At 42.5% G+C, this 19,572-nt stretch overlaps 2 protein-coding genes across 2 annotated transcripts in view; one reads left to right on the top strand and one right to left on the bottom strand.

The window, feature by feature from the left end:
* The window catches only part of LOC308077758 (BRCA1-associated protein-like), an 801,007-nt gene that overhangs the window by 438,571 nt on the left and 342,864 nt on the right, over positions 1-19,572 (bottom strand). The window lies entirely within an intron of this gene.
* LOC308079074 (tetratricopeptide repeat protein 28-like) overlaps positions 1-19,572 on the top strand; it is a 118,251-nt gene that overhangs the window by 92,705 nt on the left and 5,974 nt on the right. The window contains exons 26-33 of the mRNA XM_080420412.1: positions 261-666; positions 4,240-4,498; positions 6,081-6,328; positions 8,605-8,729; positions 11,032-11,109; positions 12,231-12,387; positions 15,076-15,152; positions 19,171-19,291. Coding sequence (XP_080276538.1) covers positions 261-666; positions 4,240-4,498; positions 6,081-6,328; positions 8,605-8,729; positions 11,032-11,109; positions 12,231-12,387; positions 15,076-15,152; positions 19,171-19,291 — 1,471 coding nt within the window. The remainder of the gene's footprint in view (positions 1-260; positions 667-4,239; positions 4,499-6,080; positions 6,329-8,604; positions 8,730-11,031; positions 11,110-12,230; positions 12,388-15,075; positions 15,153-19,170; positions 19,292-19,572) is intronic.

The following is a 19,572-nucleotide window of genomic DNA, read 5'->3' as shown; positions in this document are numbered from 1 at the left end:
ATAATTTATATCTGAAAAGTAACTAGTAACTAAAGTTTTCAAGTAAATGTAGTGGAGTAAAAGTACAATATTTGCTTCTGAGATGTAGTGGAGTAGAAGTAAAAGTATTGGAAATTGGAAATACTCAAGTAAAGTACAAATACCTCAAAATTGTACTTAAGTACAGTACTTAAGTAAATGTACTTAGTTACTTTCCACCACTGTCAGCCACACAGAGATGTTTTATCAATAACCCATGATGTCCCTATGCTCACACACAGCCCCACCCTCGGCGTGGAGCAGGGGGCTCCATGCCGTGCCCCCCCGGCGGCGGCGGCGGCGGCTCCATGGCGACGGTAGTGGGCGGGGCCTCCCACCTGCCCCCCGGCGTGATGGGCCGCTGGCTGTGGGGGCCCCTCCCCTCGGCGGAGGAGGAGGCCCTGTGGTTGGTGGAGCAGCTGGGCTGCAACGCCCTGACGGGCGCGGCCGCCACCAAGGAGCGCGTCCTCCAGGCCCTCCTCTCCTCTCGGGCCGAGTGCCTTCACTTCGCCACGCACGTCTCCTGGAAGCTGGCCGCCGTGGTGCTCGCGGCGCCCCCCACTGGCCAGGAAGACCACCAGCACCACCACCACCACGCGGGGGGAGGAGGAGGAGGAGGAGCAGGCGGCAGACCCTGTGTGGGCCAAGGTTAGAAGAGTTTATTTTTTTTCTTCTAATTCAGTTAGTTTTAACCCATTAAGACTTGAGGCAATTCTTTAAAAAAAATCTAAATCCTAACATTTTTTTGAAAAAAATAAAATAAAAACAATTTTCACGATTTTTCAAAAATAGCAGATCTACAAGCTCATAGCGCGGCACCGAGTGCCGCGCTATGAGCTTGTATATCTGCTATTTTTGAATAGCCTAAAGAAATCTAAAAGTGGGCCAAGGTTAGAAGAGTTTATTTTTTGGGCGGTGAAACCGCCCCTATAAGTGAGATTTGGAAAAATGTACAAATATCTTGGGCAGTGAAACCGGCCCTAAAAGTGAGGTTTGGAAATGTGTAACAATTATCCTGCGCTGTGATTGGCCAATCACAATCTATTCAGGACTGTGATTGGCCAGTGTCACATGACACATGTGCATAGCCCTATATAAGCAACCATAACTTTACAAAAAACGTAAATTGGTTTTTGTAAAGTTATGGTTTCGTCCATCATAAAGAGTGTTTCAATAAATGTATTTATCTTTTGTACATGATTGGTTGACTCCATTCAGTATTGTGATTAGCTAGCAAGGCACCGCCCACTTCACACAGGGTGTGATTTTTGGGCGGTGAAACCGCCCCTATAAGTGAGATTTGGAAAAATGTACATTTTCCTGCGCTGTGATCTGGGCCCAGGAAATTTGTACAATTATCCTGCGCTGTGATTGGCCAATCACAATCTATTCAGGACTGTGATTGGCCAGTGTCACATGACACATGTGCATAGCCCTATATAAGCAACCATAACTTGAAAAAAAACATAAATTGGTTTTTTTCAAGTTATGGTTTTGTCCATCATAAAGAGTGTTTCAATAAATGTATTTATTTTTACTTTGTATATGATTGATCGACTCCATTCAGTATTGTGATTAGCTAGCAAGACACATGTTGTGATTGGCTAGTGATACATATGACGAAACTAATCTAAAACCACTGTGATGTAACACATATTTATAGTTATTTAGTTATATAGTTATTTATTTTTTGTACATCATTGGTTGACTCCTTTCAGTATTGTAGTTAGCTAGGAATACACCGCCCACTTCACACAGGGTGTGATTTTTTTCTTCTAATTCAGTTAGTTTTAATTATAGTTGTTGGAGCTGGTTTGCTAGTTTTCACTCGTTTTTATTTTTGAAAATGCTAATAGTTTTAGTTTTTTATTAGTTTTAGTGTTAGTGTAAGTATTGTGTAATCAAGTAAGTATTGTGTAATAAAAACTCAAAAGATGCCATTTAAAAAAATATATATATATTCAGTTACTGTTGGACAATCAAAGAGAAAAACAAAAACTAAGGCCATTTTGTCTATAATTTCAGTTTGTTTTAGTTAGTTTTGTAAACACACAATATACAGTTTCAGTTAGTTATCGTAAAAACGAATTAAATCTAGTTTTTATTTAGTTATTTAATGAAAATGTCAATTCCTCCCCCCACGACAATTGCATTATTTCTTCAGTGGTGGAAAGTAACTAAGTGTGGTATTGCTACTTTTACTCAAAGGGGAATTTTGGACCAAGGTTTTCGTACCTTTTCTATGATGTTATGATATCTTAGGATGAATGGTACAGCAGAACATTTTCATAACTCCATCCTGGGTCCGCCACAGCTTAAAACGTGCGCCGATAGGCCTTGCGCTAGATCGCGTATTTTAATAGTTTTTTTTTTTTTTTGGTGAGATCTGATGTTCATAGTGACAGAACACTATGCAACATGAGATCTGATGTTCATAGTGACAGAACACTAACATGAGATCTGATGTTCATAGTGACAGAACACTATGCAACATGAGATCTGATGTTCATACAGAACACTATGCAACATGAGATCTGATGTTCATACAGAACACTATGCAACATGAGATCTGATGTTCATAGTGACAGAACACAATGCAACATGAGATCTGATGTTCATAGTGACAGAACACAATGCAACATGAGATCTGATGTTCATAGTGACAGAACACTATGCAACATGAGATCTGATGTTCATAGTGACAGAACACTATGCAACATGAGATCTGATGTTCATAGTGACAGAACACTATGCAACATGAGATCTGATGTTCATAGTGACAGAACACTATGCAACATGAGATCTGATGTTCATAGTGACAGAACACTATGCAACATGAGATCTGATGTTCATAGTGACAGAACACTATGCAACATGAGATCTGATGTTCATACAGAACACTATGCAACATGAGATCTGATGTTCATACAGAACACAATGCAACATGAGATCTGATGTTCATAGTGACAGAACACTATGCAACATGAGATCTGATGTTCATACAGAACACTATGCAACATGAGATCTGATGTTCATAGTGACAGAACACTATGCAACATGAGATCTGATGTTCATAGTGACAGAACACTATGCAACATGAGATCTGATGTTCATACAGAACACTATGCAACATGAGATCTGATGTTCATACAGAACACTATGCAACATGAGATCTGATGTTCATACAGAACGCTATGCAACATGAGATCTGATGTTCATACAGAACACTATGCAACATGAGATCTGATGTTCATACAGAACACTATGCAACATGAGATCTGATGTTCATACAGAACACAATGCAACATGAGATCTGATGTTCATAGTGACAGAACACTATGCAACATGAGATCTGATGTTCATACAGAACACTATGCAACATGAGATCTGATGTTCATAGTGACAGAACACTATGCAACATGAGATCTGATGTTCATAGTGACAGAACACTATGCAACATGAGATCTGATGTTCATACAGAACACTATGCAACATGAGATCTGATGTTCATACAGAACACTATGCAACATGAGATCTGATGTTCATACAGAACGCTATGCAACATGAGATCTGATGTTCATACAGAACACTATGCAACATGAGATCTGATGTTCATACAGAACACTATGCAACATGAGATCTGATGTTCATACAGAACACTATGCAACATGAGATCTGATGTTCATACAGAACACTATGCAACATGAGATCTGATGTTCATACAGAACACTATGCAACATGAGATCTGATGTTCATACAGAACACTATGCAACATGAGATCTGATGTTCATACAGAACACTATGCAACATGATTGCCTTGAATGCGCCACACCGGAAGTCTCGCTAGACGAGATTGAAATATTGAGATTTCAATCTCGTCTATCGAGAAAAATTATGGGGCGCATTTTTTCTACTGTACCATTCATCCTAAGATATCATAACATCATAGAAAAGGTACGAAAACCGTGGTTTAAAAATCCCATTTAAGCAAAATATCTGAGTACTTCTTCCACGACTGGGTTTTGTTAACTATAATAACCTTGGTGTGGGGGGGTTAGCTATAATAACCTTGGTGTGGGGGGGTTAACTATAATAACCTTGGTGTGGGGGGGTTAACTATAATAACCTTGGTGTGGGGGGGTTAACTATAATAACCTTGGTGTGGGGGGGTTAACTATAATAACCTTGGTGTGGGGGGGGGTTCTTCTTCTGCCACTTCAGACGGGATGGCGTTGTTGGATCTGCGGCGGGGCAAGGTCAAAGGTCGTGGTGGCCCCTCGGAGAGACTCGGGGGAGGAGGAGGAGCAGAGGAAGAGGAAGGGAGTGAGGAAGAGGAGCAGGAGGAGGAGGAGGAGGAAGAAGAGGAGGACAGTCTGTGTGAGGTGGACAGTGTGTGTGACAGCCCTCCACTGCAGGACGTCCTGCTAACTGCTGCTGATATCCTGGGTCTGAGCCTGTCCGTCAGACTGGTGGTTCTGAGGTACTGCATGGTCCTTCTGGTCCTTCTGGTCCTTCTGGTCCTTCTGGTAGCAAGTATTACTACACTGTTAAATCCTTAAAAGGATCCCTGGCTAATAAGCAATATATGCCTTAAGCCATTAAGGCCGGGAACGCATCTGTGTCACTTTAAGACTTCTTTGGCTATTCAATCATTCAATAGTAATAGCAGAAATACAAGAGTGGTGCCGTGCAAGCTCATAGCAAGAACTTGTAGATCTGATATTTTTTTTAAGAAATCGCGAAAATGTGTCAAATCTTTGACATAAATATACTTTTTTTTTTTTTTATCCCGCGATTTTTTTCACCCATTTTTTTCACCCGGTGCCAATTTCCTAAGTGATCCTGGGCGCTACACCAGCCCTACACCAGCCCTACACCAGCCCTACACCAGCCCTACACCAGTCCCCCACAGCCTAGGGAGGCCAGGGTCGAGCTCATGCCTCCTTCAATGCATGAGAGCCAACTGACCTTCTTGTCACCTGACAGGGGGGAGTTTCCCTGGTAGGACGTAGCGCGTGGAAGGAACACGTTATTCCAACCAGTTCCTTTCCCCTCCATCAGGCGCCCCGGCTGACCAGGGGGAGGCAGTATAGTGACCAGGATTACTACATGTTTTTGTGAGGGTATTAACTACCCTAGGAGACACGGGGAGAACATGCAAACTCCACACAGAGTAGGCCCTTTCACCAACCCCACCTAGGGTATGGGCGCTGATGACGCGGAGGAGAGAACACGCCCCCCAGCGCCCACAGCGTCCCCGGTGGGAATCGAACCCAGGACCTTCTAGCTGTGAGACGACAGCGCTACCGACTGCACCACCGTGCTCCCTCTATATATACATTTTTAAAGCAAACATTTTTAACTCAAATCTTTGCTTCATGGGGGTCCCTGGAACAACGTATTTTGAGATGGGGGTCCACGGCCAAATACATATCATTTTGTGGGTCCTTGACATGAAAAAGTTTGAGAACCACTGATTATAGCAACAACTTGTGTGCTCATACTGTATATGAGATGTAACAAACTTCTTTTTTTTAACACATTCCATGCCAGAGTTTAATCTCATAATGTACTCACCAGTGCCAGCGTTTTATTGTTGTTTTTTAGTTTTTTTCATGTCGCCACAGACCTCGCTAAATAAGTTAAAAGTGCGCGTTCATTTGGTTCTAAACACACAGCGGATCCGTGAGAAACGGCGAGCGAAAACAGTTTCCAAATCCGTGCCGCCATCTTGAAGCTACAGCCGATGAACGGTAAACAGTGATCAGCGAGGAGAAAAACAACAACCAGAGAAAATCGAGTTTTAAACAGGATCCCAGACAGGAAGCGGATACGATCGAAAAAACCGGAACCCGAATAATTCCGTTTCCGACCGGAAACCGGAAACGGAAATGGATCAAAAAAATTCGGAAAGTGCACCTGGGGCACTTAACATGGGAATCGGCGGTTCGCGTAGATCTACGCGACTGGCACGCTGCGGCTTTAAATAGGTTCGCGTAGATCTACGCGACTGGCATGCAATGTGTTAATGTAAAAACTTTAGCTCTCTCTCTCTCCCTCAGGCTGTTCCCAGAGTCCTCTGGCAGGGTGACAGCAGACGGCGTGGTGGGTCTCACGCGGGCCTTCCTGGCGGCGGGGGTCCAGTGTGTGTGTGTGTCTCTGTGGCCCGTGGCCGTGGCCGCCTCCAAAGTGTTCACCCACGCCTTCTACACGGCCCTGCTGAGCGGCGCCCAGGCCAGCACGGCGCTCGCGGAGGCCATGAGGACCCTGCAGCGCAGCGAGGACTTCTCACACCCCTCCAACTGGGCTGGTAAGAACATTAACCCATGTCTGTTAGCAGTGGTGGAAAGTAACTAAGTACATTTACTTAAGTACTGTACTTAAGTGCAATTTTGAGGTATTTGTACTTTACTCGAGTATTTCCAATTTCCAATACTTTTACTTCTACTCCACTACATCTCAGAGGCAAATATTGTACTTTTACTCCACTACAATTATTTGAAAACTTTAGTTACTAGTTACTTTTCAGATATAAATTATGATATAATGAAACATACATGAACCACTTTAGCCCTATTTTATACATAGGCTATTTGAAAATAGCAGATCTACAAGCTCACAACGCGTCGCATCGCGACGCGTTGTGAGCTTGTAGATCGGCTATTTTCAAATATTTAGTACTTTTACTTTTGATACTTTAAGTACATTTTGATGCCAATACTTTTGTACTTTTACTCAAGTAATTTTTTTATTCTGGACCTTTACTTGTAACAGAGTATTTTTTTATTGCAGTATTGGTACTTTTACTTAAGTAAAGAATTTGAGTACTTTATCCACCACTGTCTGTTAGTTAGACCTCTATATGACCACGGTTGTTATATTTCTTTGGGCCTGACATTTGTACTACAGCGGGTAAAAGGAAAACCGTTAATAAATAAGGGACTCCGCGCTCGGTTGGCGCAGTGGTAAAGTCCCTGCCCACCACCACCACGGAGGTTGTGGGTTCTAATCCAACCGCGGTGCAACCGGCTTTGTCGAGCGTCTACACGAACACAATTGTTCAGGGGAGGGAAGCTGGGCGAGGAGGAGGAGGAGGAGGAGGAGGAGGAGGAGGAGGAGGAGGAGGAGGAGGAGGAGGAGGAGGAGGAGGAGGAGGGTGATATCGGTCATTGCACGTTCTCCTACAGGCTGGGGGGGGGGGGGGGGCGGCACCTGTCAGCGGGGAGTGTTGGGCGGGAGGAGTAGGACGAAGGCTCTACGTCCTCCTGGTGGGGGCTCCTCACTGGCAGGTGAGTCAGTAGGGTACGACAGCAGTGACAACACAGACATGTGTGAGGGGGAGGAGTTAATTGGCATAACGACTACATTGGGGAGAAAAATAGGTAAAAAAAAAGAATTGGCTACTCTAAATTTTGAAAGCAAAACAAAAAAAAGTAAGGACTCAATGTCAGTATAATGGTTAATACCGTAAGAAGAAGACGCCCGGGAGACTTGGCGGAGTCGCCACCCCCCAGGGGGCACGGTGGCGCAGTCGGTAGCGCTGTCGATTCCCCTAGGCCTAGGGGGTGCTGGGGGCGTGTCTTCTCCTCCGCGTCATCAGCGCCCATACCCTAGGTGGGGTTGGTGAAAGGGTCTTTCTGTGTGGAGTTTGCATGTTCTCCCCGTGTTCCCTAGGGTAGTTAATACCCTCACAAAAAGCATGCAGTAATCCTGGTCTCTATACTGCCTCCCCCTGGTCAGCCGGGGCGCCTGATGGAGGGGAAGGGAACTGGTTGGAATAACGTGTTCCTTCCACGCGCTACGTCCTACCAGGGAAACCCCTCCCTGTCAGGTGACAAGAAGGTCAGTTGGCTCTCATGCATTGAAGGAAGCATGAGCTCGGCCCTGGCCTCCCTAGGTTGGCAGAGGAAAGGTAGTGCCCAGGATTACATAGACAATTGGCACTGGGTGTAAAAAATGGGGTTACAAAATCGTGGGATAACATTTTTAGAAGAAGAATAAGCCATTTACTAAATTTTTATCCCACGATTTTGTAACCCTATTTTTTACACCCAGTGCCAATTGTCTATGTAATCCTGGGCACTACCTTCCCTCTGCCAACCTAGGGAGGCCAGGGCCGAGCTCATGCCTCCTTCAATGCATGAGAGCCAACTGACCTTCTTGTCACCTGACAGGGGAGAATTTCCCTGGTTGGACGTAGCGCGTGGAAGGAACACGTTATTCCAACCAGTTCCCTTCCCCTCCATCAGGCGCCCCGGCTGGCCAGGGGGAGGCAGTATAGTGACCAGGATTACTGCATGTTTTTGTGAGGGTACCTACCCTAGGAGACACGGGGAGAACATGCAAACTCCACACAGAAAGGCCCTTTCGCCAACCCCACCAGAATAAGCCATTTACAAGCTGTCTAATGTTCTCTTATAGGCTACATGCTCATTGTCTAATGTTCTCTTATAGGCTACATGCTCATTGCCTAATGTTCTTTTATAGGCTACATGCTCATTGTCTAATGTTCTTTTATAGGCTACATGCTCATTGTCTAATGTTCTTTTATAGGCTACATGCTCATTGTCTAATGTTCTCTTATAGGCTACATGCTCATTGGCAACGATGTGAAGCTGAACAGCCCCATGTCTCTGGTTGGTCAGGCCCTCACAGAGATCCTCACGTACCCTGAGAGAGCCAGAGATGCCCTTAGAGTCATTCTGCACCTGGTAAGAGAACACCACCACACATCTACATCACTGCTTCTCAACCAGTGGTCCTCGAGGAGGTTTCAGGTGGTCCCCAAGCTAAATGATGGAGAGTTGGTAACCAAATGGACCCTTATTATATCTTTAACTCTTGAGAGTGTAAAATGAAACCAAATGGACCCTTAAAGATCTTTAAAGCTCATTACACACCGGCGATTATGCGAATATACGCAAAATTCAGACTCGTTAGGAATAATTAAAAGACGCTTTTTCGCTTAACCTTTTCGCTCCGTGGAAGTCTGCATTGATTTCATAAGGTTTTTAAAAAAAAACTTATTATTCGCATGAAAAAATCGCAAGGGTCAGATTGGCCTGTTATAGGGCTTCCGGGTCCATTTGGTTTCATTTTACGCTCTCAAGAGTTAAATTATTGTTAAACATCTGCATTACTTAATTTACAAGAAACACAATACAATAATTGCGAACGCAGCGGAAGGAGCGCGCCTCCGCGCAAGTGGAGCTTACTATGAAACCGTGCTCGGCTTGTGTGTGTGCGTCTCCATGTGTGTCTCTGTGTGTGTCTCTGTGTGCGTGCACTGCCTCAGCCCTGTGTGCAGCCAAGTAAATGTCCAATATAGACGTACCATACATCAAATGAAAGGCCTTTGAAAACTGAACACACCTGTCAAGGTTGCGTTTAAGCCCGCCCCTTCCCCCGGAAGCCACGCCCCGGAGAAGGTTCCTAAAAACTCCCCATTGAAACCCCATGTTAAATGAAAAGTGCCCGAATCGCTCCGAAACTTTTTCTACCCCCCCTAAGTGGGGGTCTACGAACAAATACTTCGGGCTCGGATTTTGGCTCCGCCCCCCGGAAGTGGGTGAAACAGCCACTTCAAACACTTTGTTGAATTGTTCAAAAACATTCAAAGTTTTTTTTTTGTGAATTTGTATTTTTCTAAGATGCTCCTTTTAACGCAGATTTTTTTTGTATTTTTTATATATTTTTTTATTGGTTACTTTTTTTAAGATGATTTCTTTTCATTATCATTTAATTTTGTTGGCGTTCGCTTCCCGCGTTCGCGCGTCTTACTTGTTATTAGAGAATGTAGCAGAATAGTTATTTTGATGAACATTAGCCTGTTATCTCTCCTATGGAACCAACATCAATACAACATGGATGGAATTGTGGAGAAAATCGTATCCAACGATAACAAAAGTTTTGGGTCTTAGAGTCTAACTAAATGTGTGGTTCTGTGGCTCAAATGCCGAATGAATAATGGACCTTAATATGAAAAAGGTTGAAAACCACTGATCTGCATGTATCATGTTTGTGATGCTGTCATTCAGATCCCCTTCAGGACTGATGTTGTAGCATTTCTTTCGGTGAATCCAGAATCCAAAAAAATAAGAAGAAGCATGATGAATGGAATTAATCCGACACCCGAATTAACATTAGCAAAACTATATATGAAAATATCTCCATAAAGTTCAAAACGCTGCTCATATTATCATTTAGGTTCTCTTCTACCAAAGTCCACTGAGAAACGTTACCGAAATATCACTAAAGAAGGAGAACATTTTCTTCAAAACACTTCCGGGCTAAACCAGCTCACGCACGAGCGAAGAACGCGCATGTGGCGTTCACGGGCATGTGAATTAAGCTCCAGTTGAACCCTAGCGGGCCAGGCACGCCCCCACGCACGCTCTCTGCTCGTGCGTGAGCCGGTTTAACCCGGAAGCATTTTAAAGTTAAAGGTAGGGTAAGTGATTTTCTTTGGTTTAACTAAGTGTTAAATAGCTCTATATTCTGATAGTACTCATTGCTATAGAGTGTTTGTTCAGTATTAGAGTCTCCTTGTCTCTCCAGCTCTTTATAAAACAGAAAATGCATTTTTGTTTCAGTTTCAGTTTCATTTCCAAGTGTATCCAATCAGGATAGAGAACTCAATCAGGATATAGATTAAACAAGTGAAATTGGAAGTGATGACACTAAGAAATGAGCAGGCAAAATTGGAACTGGAACACTATACAAATTAAGCTTAAAAATGGGTACTTTCTCCTGATTGGCTGAGATTTTATTCAATCATTTATTTATTCTTATTAAAGAGCTGGAGAGACGGGGAGACTCCTGTTACTGAACAAACACTCTATAACAATGATTACTATCAGAATATAGTGCTTTAACCTTTTAACAAAATACTTTTTGTTTTAACCAAAAAATATCACTTACCCTACCTTTAATTTAGAATTTCTTGGGGTGAAATACTCCTTTAAAAAAAGCTCTAGTCTAAAGACTTGTCTTTCTCCTTTGTGTTCCTTCCAGGTTGAGAAGTCCTTACAGCGTATCCACAGTGGACAGTGTAACCCCATGTACACATCACAGCACAGTGTGGAGAACAAGGTCTGTCCATAGAACACATCTATTTATCCATAGAACACATCTATTTATCATGTACACATCACAGCACAGTGTGGAGAACAAGGTCTGTTCCATCATGGAGCACTTGTTCCCAAACTAGGGGTCCAGATGATGAGCTTAACTCTCTCACTGCCAGACTTATTTCATTCATATTTGCCGGCGTTTCGATTGTCTTACCTTTGTGGTTGCGACCTCGTTGACATACAGAGCCGAGATACAGCCTTTTTAAGTAATAAGTTAACCACGGAGTGAATGAAGCAGCAAATCTTCGGATCACAATATATTGTGTTCTGAACTTTTTTTTCCAATTTAAAAAAAAATATTGATAAAGTTATAAGTCGTTCTTGGCAGCCAGGGCGTTATGACGATGTCTCGTGATAAGTCGTTCTTGGCAGTAAGATTACTGTAATGTGCAACATTGTTTTCTCATTCAACAGTAAACAAACCAACATAAGTGTAAATATACAGGGTATCTGAAGTTACATTTTAATGACTTTTAAGACCTTTTTAATACCAAATTGGCCAAATTGTCAAATATTACTTAAAGGGATAGTTCACCCAAAAAACTATTAGTCACCCCATGGAGACTTGAATTCATGGATATGTTTTTGTTTTTGTCTCATTCTTAAGACAATAATTTGACCGGTAGGCAGCGGTTCTGGTAGGAGATACAAAAGAGACTCTTTGTGTCTCCTACCGGAACCGCTGCCGGTCATCTAATTATTGTCTTAGGAATGAGACAAAAACAAAAACATATCCATGAATTCAAGTCTCCATGGGGGTCGATAGAAAAAAAGTAATTTTTTACTTTTAACGCTGCGAGGCGTTGAAAGCTTGTGGATCGGCTATTTTCACAATGTTTATCCGTGGAACCGAGTCAACTAAACGTAAAGCCTACAATTCTAAGAGCTTGTCGGGGTGGTGGGGGGGTGGGGGGTCCCCATTTCAAATAGGATTATTTTGGAGGGGGTCGTCGCGGTCTGAAAAGTTTGGGAACCCCTTGTCCCAGTGTGTCCGTTGTGTTCATCTATTCATCTCTCCATGTCCGCTCCACGTGGTTGCTCACTAAAGGTCCATGTTGTGCCCCTCTGTTTCTACACCAGGTTGGCGGGGTGCCAGGCTGGCAGACCCTGCTGTCTGCGGTGGGCTTCAGACTGGACTGTTACGGTGGTAGTGGTCTACCCGCCGCCGTCTATTTCCCCACCTCAGACCCCGGGGACGTGCTCCAACAGTGCAGCACCACCCTGCAGTCCCTGCTCGGTATACCTACGGCTTCTTTCTTTTTATGCATCGTTCGGAATGTCTCGTTATTGCGCACGCACCGATGCACGCAACTCACGATACGATTTGAATCACGGTACCGTTTTTAAAAAAAACACGGTACCGATTTAAAAAAAAACACATTTAAAACTAGAAAAAGTGCTCCTCGGAGCACAGGTCTCCGCCAGGTCTGGTACGTTATTGTGGCCTCCTGGTGGCGCTATAACGGGCCAATGTGAAAAGGGTGGCATTTCTTCCTCGGCCTAGTGGGAATGTGCGTGCAACACGTTCATGATTTGAGGCATTTTCTTCAAAACTGACATATCCTGCAAGGCAATCTTAGCCAATTAGTAGTCCAGTTCTATATGTCCAAAAAAGAAGGTTCGTTCAAATTTTCGGGGGATTAGGAAAACTATACATTTTTGGAAACTTCAGAGTATAACAAATCAGAAAATCCATGATTCCATTTGTGCAGAAGCCAATATGGTGGCCATCTTGGATTTTGCAAAATGGCGACCTTTGAATATTCGTTTTTCAATATCTCGACTTCTAGATTACATAGGATCTGGATTCTAGTGGCTAAATCTACATTTTTAGGGTCAGGAAATCCAATGGTGCTAATTAAACATATTTACAAATGATCAATGGCACAGATTTGGTCATAATCCTTGATTTTGGGGGGGAAAAATGTAATATTCGTTTTTCCACTATTTTGACTTCTAGATTACATAGGATCATGATTCAAGTGGTTAAATCTACATTTTCAGGAAATCCAATGGTGCTAATTAAAATCAGTGATCAATAGCACATATTTACATAACAATCTAGAATTGTAATATATGATTATCTGTAGAGACAGAGACAGATGATTGATTTCTCTCATTGACACAAGGTTGCGTCATTTATTTACACAAACACAAACTAGACCAGTCTATACATCATCCTCACTATCATCATTGCTGTCACTAGCCAATGTATCTTGACAGTCTTCATAATTTTGGCAGTCAGCAGTACACTGACATAGCTCCGTACAGGGTAGCCCCACTGATCTGCACGAACATCTAAGTGAAGAACAGTCTGCCTTACAGTGACATCTGACCATCTCAATGATTGCCTCTGGTGCTGGGAGGGACTCAGTTGTAACTGGTTTCAGCTGGCCGTCCTTGTCCTTGTAGTAGCCATTGTTGAGTGGGTCAAGGAACTCCTGCTGAGCAATGTGGACTCTTAGGACATGCTGCTTGAGAGCACCAAGGGTGGGTGGAAGCTTGTCCCCTTCTACCATGTGTTTGCAGAATATCACTCACCATTGCTGTGTCACTAGTATAATGTATCTTGACAGTCTTCATCATTTTGGCAGTCAGCAGTACACAGACATCTGACATCTGAGATTTTGGAAGTGGCACCAATATGGAACATTCTGGGTGCAGACCGAGCCAAAGCTTTGCCGGCATTTCATGCCTTTACAGGAGCAGACAACACTGGGAGATTTTCTAGGATAGGCAAACCTACCTGGTGGAACAGCCTCAAAGCTGGTGATGATGTCCTCGAGGCTCTGAAGATGCTTTCTCAAACCAGTGATGTGACAGAGGATCTGCTAACTACAGTAGCTAAGTTTGTATGCACTGCATACTTACCAAAGTTAAGTCAAACTTACGAAAACAACCCTGAGCTGAGATGGCATCTATTCTGCAAACAGACTGTCAAGATACATTGGCTAGTGACAGCAATGATGATAGTGAGGATGATGTATAGACTGGTCTAGTTTGTGTTTGTGTAAATAAATGACGCAACCTTGTGTCAATGAGAGAAATCAATCATCTGTCTCTGTCTCTACAGATAATCATATATTACAATTCTAGATTGTTATGTAAATATGTGCTATTTGATCACTGATTTTAATTAGCACCATTGGATTTCCTGAAAATGTAGATTTAACCACTTGAATCATGATCCTATGTAATCTAGAAGTCAAAGTAGTTGAAAAACGAATATTACATTTTTCCCCCCCAAAATCAAGGATCAAAATCAAGGATTTTCTGATTTGTTATACTCTGAAGTTTCCAAAAATGTATAGTTTTCCTAATCCCCCGAAAATTTGAACGAAATTACATATAGAACTATAGGATGGATTGTGAAAATCTGACAGATCTGTGTTGATCACATGACTAAAGAGATACTGTGTACCGATTTGTGTGATGTTAGGACAAAATGTGTAGGAGTAGTATCAATTATTATTTTTTGCACAAATCAGCCTCCTGGTGGCGCTGTAACAGGCCAATCTGAAACATTCCAATTGGCATCCAGGGAGTGTGTGTGCACAGTTTCATAGTGACCGGGCCAACGGTGCCGGAGATTAGCTGGTCACAGACAGAAGGACACACACACGGACACACGGACACACGGACAGGTTGCAATACTCTCGCCAGGCCGAGACAAAAATCACACATATTTTCTAGCCTGGGATCCAGCCTGATTCACTACGTTCGGCTGATTTATTTTTCCTCACTTGGCCTATCAGTCTGGACTCTGGTGTTTCAATTACATAGGCGGGTCAGGAAGTGACTTGAGTTTTACATTGGACAACACTGCTGCTCTTTTTGAATAGCCCAAGAAATCTAACATGACACAGATGTGTTCCCGGATTGAATGGGTTAATATGTAATCAACTCCTCTATGAATCTACGTCAGGTCTTACTCATCCAGCTCTCCAGGCTTTCTGCAAACTAGTGACGTCATCTGAGGCTGGAGAACCGCTCATTAACAAGGTAATTAACCCGGCCTGATGGAGAACCGCTCATTAACAAGGTAACTAACCCGGCCTGATGGAGAACCGCTCATTAACAAGGTAACTAACCCGGCCTGTGATGGACACATGTGTGTCCTTGTCTGATATAACATTGTGCTCTTTAGATACCTCTATAAAATGATACAGTGTTCACATCTCTTTAGATACCTCTATAAAATGATACAGTGTTCACATCTCTTTAGATACCTCTATAAAATGATAGTGTTCACATCTCTTTAGATACCTCTATAAAATGATAGTGTTCACATCTCTTTAGATACCTCTATAAAATGATAGTGTTCACATCTCTTTAGATACCTCTATAAAATGATACAGTGTACACATCTCTTTAGATACCTCTATAAAATGATAGTGTTCACATCTCTTTAGATACCTCTATAACATGATACAGTGTTCACATCTCTTTAGATACCTCTATAAAATGATACAGTGTTCACATCTCTTTAGATACCTCTATAAAATGATACAGTGTTCACATCTCTTTAGATACCTCTATAAAATGATACAGTGTTCACATCTCTTTAGATACCTCTATAGAATGATACAGTGTACACATCTCTTTAGATACCTCTATAAAATGATACCGTGTACACATCGAAAATGCAACAAAGCAGAAAACAATGTGTGATATGTCTTCTTTTATTTTCCTGAGCCGAGTATTTTATAAAAGGTCTCAATCGTTCAGAAATAGTGTTTGTTCGTAAGCTGTCCAGCCGGCTCTCATAGGCTGAACACTGAACTTCCGGTGTGAGTCTGTCTGCCACCCAGTGCCACCAATCTGCCGGCCGGAATTACAGGATAGAGGAAATGACGTCGGTGTCAGGGGTCATCAATGCGAACTGCCTTATCCCATATTGTTGAAGCGCAAGGGGGCGGGTGGGGAGAGAGTCAGTGCACTGAAGTCAAGGCACAGACTACTGTGTTGTTGACGGACAACGGATGCACGCTGAGAAACAACACAAATAAAACCTGGTGAAACAGGTTGCGTGCATTATAGAGCAAGATGAGGATAAAGTAAACATTCAGTCTAAATGTACAGTTTGATAATTCTCGCCTACTACTACTACTTTAGTATTTGAAACTTTAAATTTCTCTAATTATTATAAACTTTCAGGACAGCCTAAGTGAAAATATAATTTATGAAAAGGCTACTATAGGCTACAGTGAAGTCATTATTCAGTCCGACTTCACTTCACATTTTCACATTTCACATTTAGACTGAATGTTTCCTTTATCCTCATCTTGCTCTAATGCACGCAACTGTTTTGCCAGGTTTTATTTGTGTTGTTAATAAGCGTGCATCCGTTGTCCGTCAACAACACAGCCGTCTGTGCCTTGACTTCAGTGCGCTGACTCTCTCCCCACCCGCCCCCTTGCGCTTCAACAATATGGGATAAGGCAGTTTGCGTCATCAATATGTCCGTACACAGACAAATGTGTCCGTGGCAAAGACTTGGTCTTGTCCGTGGCAATTCTTTTGATTTACACACCATTATAATGTTCTTATTTTCATCATAAAGACCCAATTACTGAATGTCAAGTCTCCAGGTTTTCTTCAGAATATGTATGACACTACTATGACACTATTTATGACACATTAGGAGTCCTACTAGTGGTTCTCAAATGTTTTATTTGCAAGGACCCCCTTAACTCTCAGAGTTACAGACCTGTAAGGGTCCATTTGGTTCCATGTGTACACTCTCAGAGTTACAGACCCGTAAGGGTCCATTTGGTTCCATGTGTACACTCTCAGAGTTACAGACCCGTAAGGGTCCATTTGGTTCCATGTGTACACTCTCAGAGTTACAGACCCGTAAGGGTCCATTTGGTTCCATGTGTACACTCTCAGAGTTACAGACCCGTAAGGGTCCATTTGGTTCCATGTGTACACTCTCAGAGTTACAGACCTGTTATGGTCATTCAGGGCTAGCTCTTTATGTGTTTCTGGTAATATTGTTGTTCACTCATTTTGTACAGTATGTCCGTGGCAAAAATTTAATTTTGACCAAAATGTCCACCACAAGACAGCATGGTGATGACCCCTGGTCGGTGTCCTTGGCTTGGTTGTGACATGGAATGTTTTTTTTTTCCCTGGGCTCACATTTGGCCTTCCTCCAGTCCGGCTAAAAGACCGATTGCATTTAATCTGAGCCAGTACATGTAATTGGTCACACTTTTACTATAATAAATCATTTTGGATTCCTGCGCCATTATACTAGATCAGCACCAACGAGGAACAGTTTAATTTCCCTGTTATTTCACCGGGTGTAGAAGTTAACCCAATGAGAGAATGACTTTTTCAGATTTCACTTTCTCCACTGTTATCTCCTCAATAACTACACAGGTCTTCTCTTATGGTGGTCCCTGGCACACGATCTATGCAAATGGGGGTCTGCGGCCTAATTTGTATCAATTTGGGTCTTGACATGAAATAGTTTGATGTCCTCTGAATCTAGTCAGCATTCATGCGTGGTTGGAAGTAGTTTCAGTTGTAGAAAGTAGTTTCAGTAGTTTCAGTAGTAATTTGTGCAGCTAAAACACTTAAATAATCTCTTGTATCCACCCCATGAAGGCGGTTAAATGCATGCTGGGAATGGTACGTTTTTATACTGAAATAGGCGACTTGGGTCAGGCACAAAGGTAGTGTTGATTTTGTGTTCGTGTTCGTGTTGACTACTGCAGTGCGACTTGTAGTAGTTTATAATGTCATATGGTTATATATCACATTTCACAAGACATTGCACATGTAGATAATAGAAATCAATTGGCTGAAAATGCTCTAATAAGTCTTGACTTTATATTCAAGTCACACTGTTTCAGCTGGAAGTGAGATTTACCATTCTAGTGAATGAGGCAGCCTAGAGGGCGGAGCAAAGATCACATGACCCCAACAATCAATTCTCCAGTTCTAGGCGACATCTACAAGCTCACAACGCCTCGCAGCGCGAAGCGTTGTGAGCTTGTAGATCTGCTATTTTCGGCTAATGTTCTCCTCAGAATAGGGATGCTAGGGTTCAAGTGGTTGATGTAAAAAAAAAAATCTTCTCACACAAAGATTTGGTGGATCCCCTATAGTAGCTCTGAGGACCCCCTAGGGGTCCCGGACCCCCTGTTGAAGACCGCTGCTCTATAATAATAATAATAATAATAATAATAATAATAATAATAACTTTATTTATATAGCACCTTTCAAAAACAAGTTACAAAGTGCTTTACAATAACAACAGTTAAAAAATACAATACAAACCAGACATTCATTTCATACATAGTACAGCAATTCATAATCTAGGAAAAAGCAGTGCGATAAAAGTGAGTTTTTAGAAGAGATTTGAAAGAGGATACTGAGTTTGCCTGCCTGAGGCCCCCAGGCAGTGAGTTCCACAGCCGAGGGGCCCGAACGGCTAAAGCCCGGTCGCCCTTTGTGACAAGGCGAGACTTTGGTACCGTCAATAAGGCCCTGCTGGATGATCTCAGGCAGCGGCCTGGCTTATAAGGAGTTAAAAGATCACATATATACACAGGAGCGTGACCATTTACAAACAAACTGTAAAATCTTAAAATCAATTCTAAAACTCACAGCCAGTAACCAATGAAGGGCCGCAAGGACTGGTGTAATGTGCTCACCTCTCTTTGCGCGGGTCAGGAGCCTAGCAGCAGCATTTTGTATCAGTTGCAATCTATGAACATTTTTCTTACTGATCCCTGAATAAAGTGCATTGCAATAGTCAAGTCTGGAGGAGATAAAAGCGTGAATGACCTTTTCTAGGTCTGCAGCTATAAGGAAAGGTATATTCTAAGGTATGTTATGACATGGTTCAATGTTGAAAATGAGTGGTATTCCCCAATTATTATTGGGGAATTATTGTATTGCACCAATTAACCAAACATATGCTGACTCTATGTGTTATGGTGATATTTGTGTCCTTTCCTCCTCATCTCTCCATGTTGACCTTCAACCCCATCGCCTCCTCCCAAAGCTTCACCAGGTGTTGCAGTCAGGTGACAAGGAGCAAGACTTCTCATTGGCTCCCATCCAGGTGTCCATCAGCGTGCAGCTGTGGAGACTGCCTGGCTGTCATGAGTTCCTGGCTGCCCTCGGTACGTCAGCAGAACACTAAACACCTTCAGCTTTTATTTACTTTATGTTTCATTGAAGATAAAGCATTGACTGGTGTGTAAAGTAACTAAGTACATTTACTCAATTACTGTTCTTTTACTTTACTGGAGTATTTCCAATTGTCTGTACTTTTGCTTCTACTCCACTACATCTCAGAGGCAAATATTGTACTTTTACTCCACTACAATTATTTGAAAACTTTAGTTACTAGTTACTTTGCAGATATAAATGATTACATTATAAAACATACATTAACCACTTT

The sequence above is a fragment of the Gymnoscopelus braueri genome (assembly GCF_963280865.1).
Source record: "Gymnoscopelus braueri genome assembly, chromosome: 22".
NCBI classification, from domain to species: domain Eukaryota; kingdom Metazoa; phylum Chordata; class Actinopteri; order Myctophiformes; family Myctophidae; genus Gymnoscopelus; species Gymnoscopelus braueri.
Note: the sequence above shows the minus strand (reverse complement) of the source record. Positions and strands in the feature narration are given on the sequence as shown.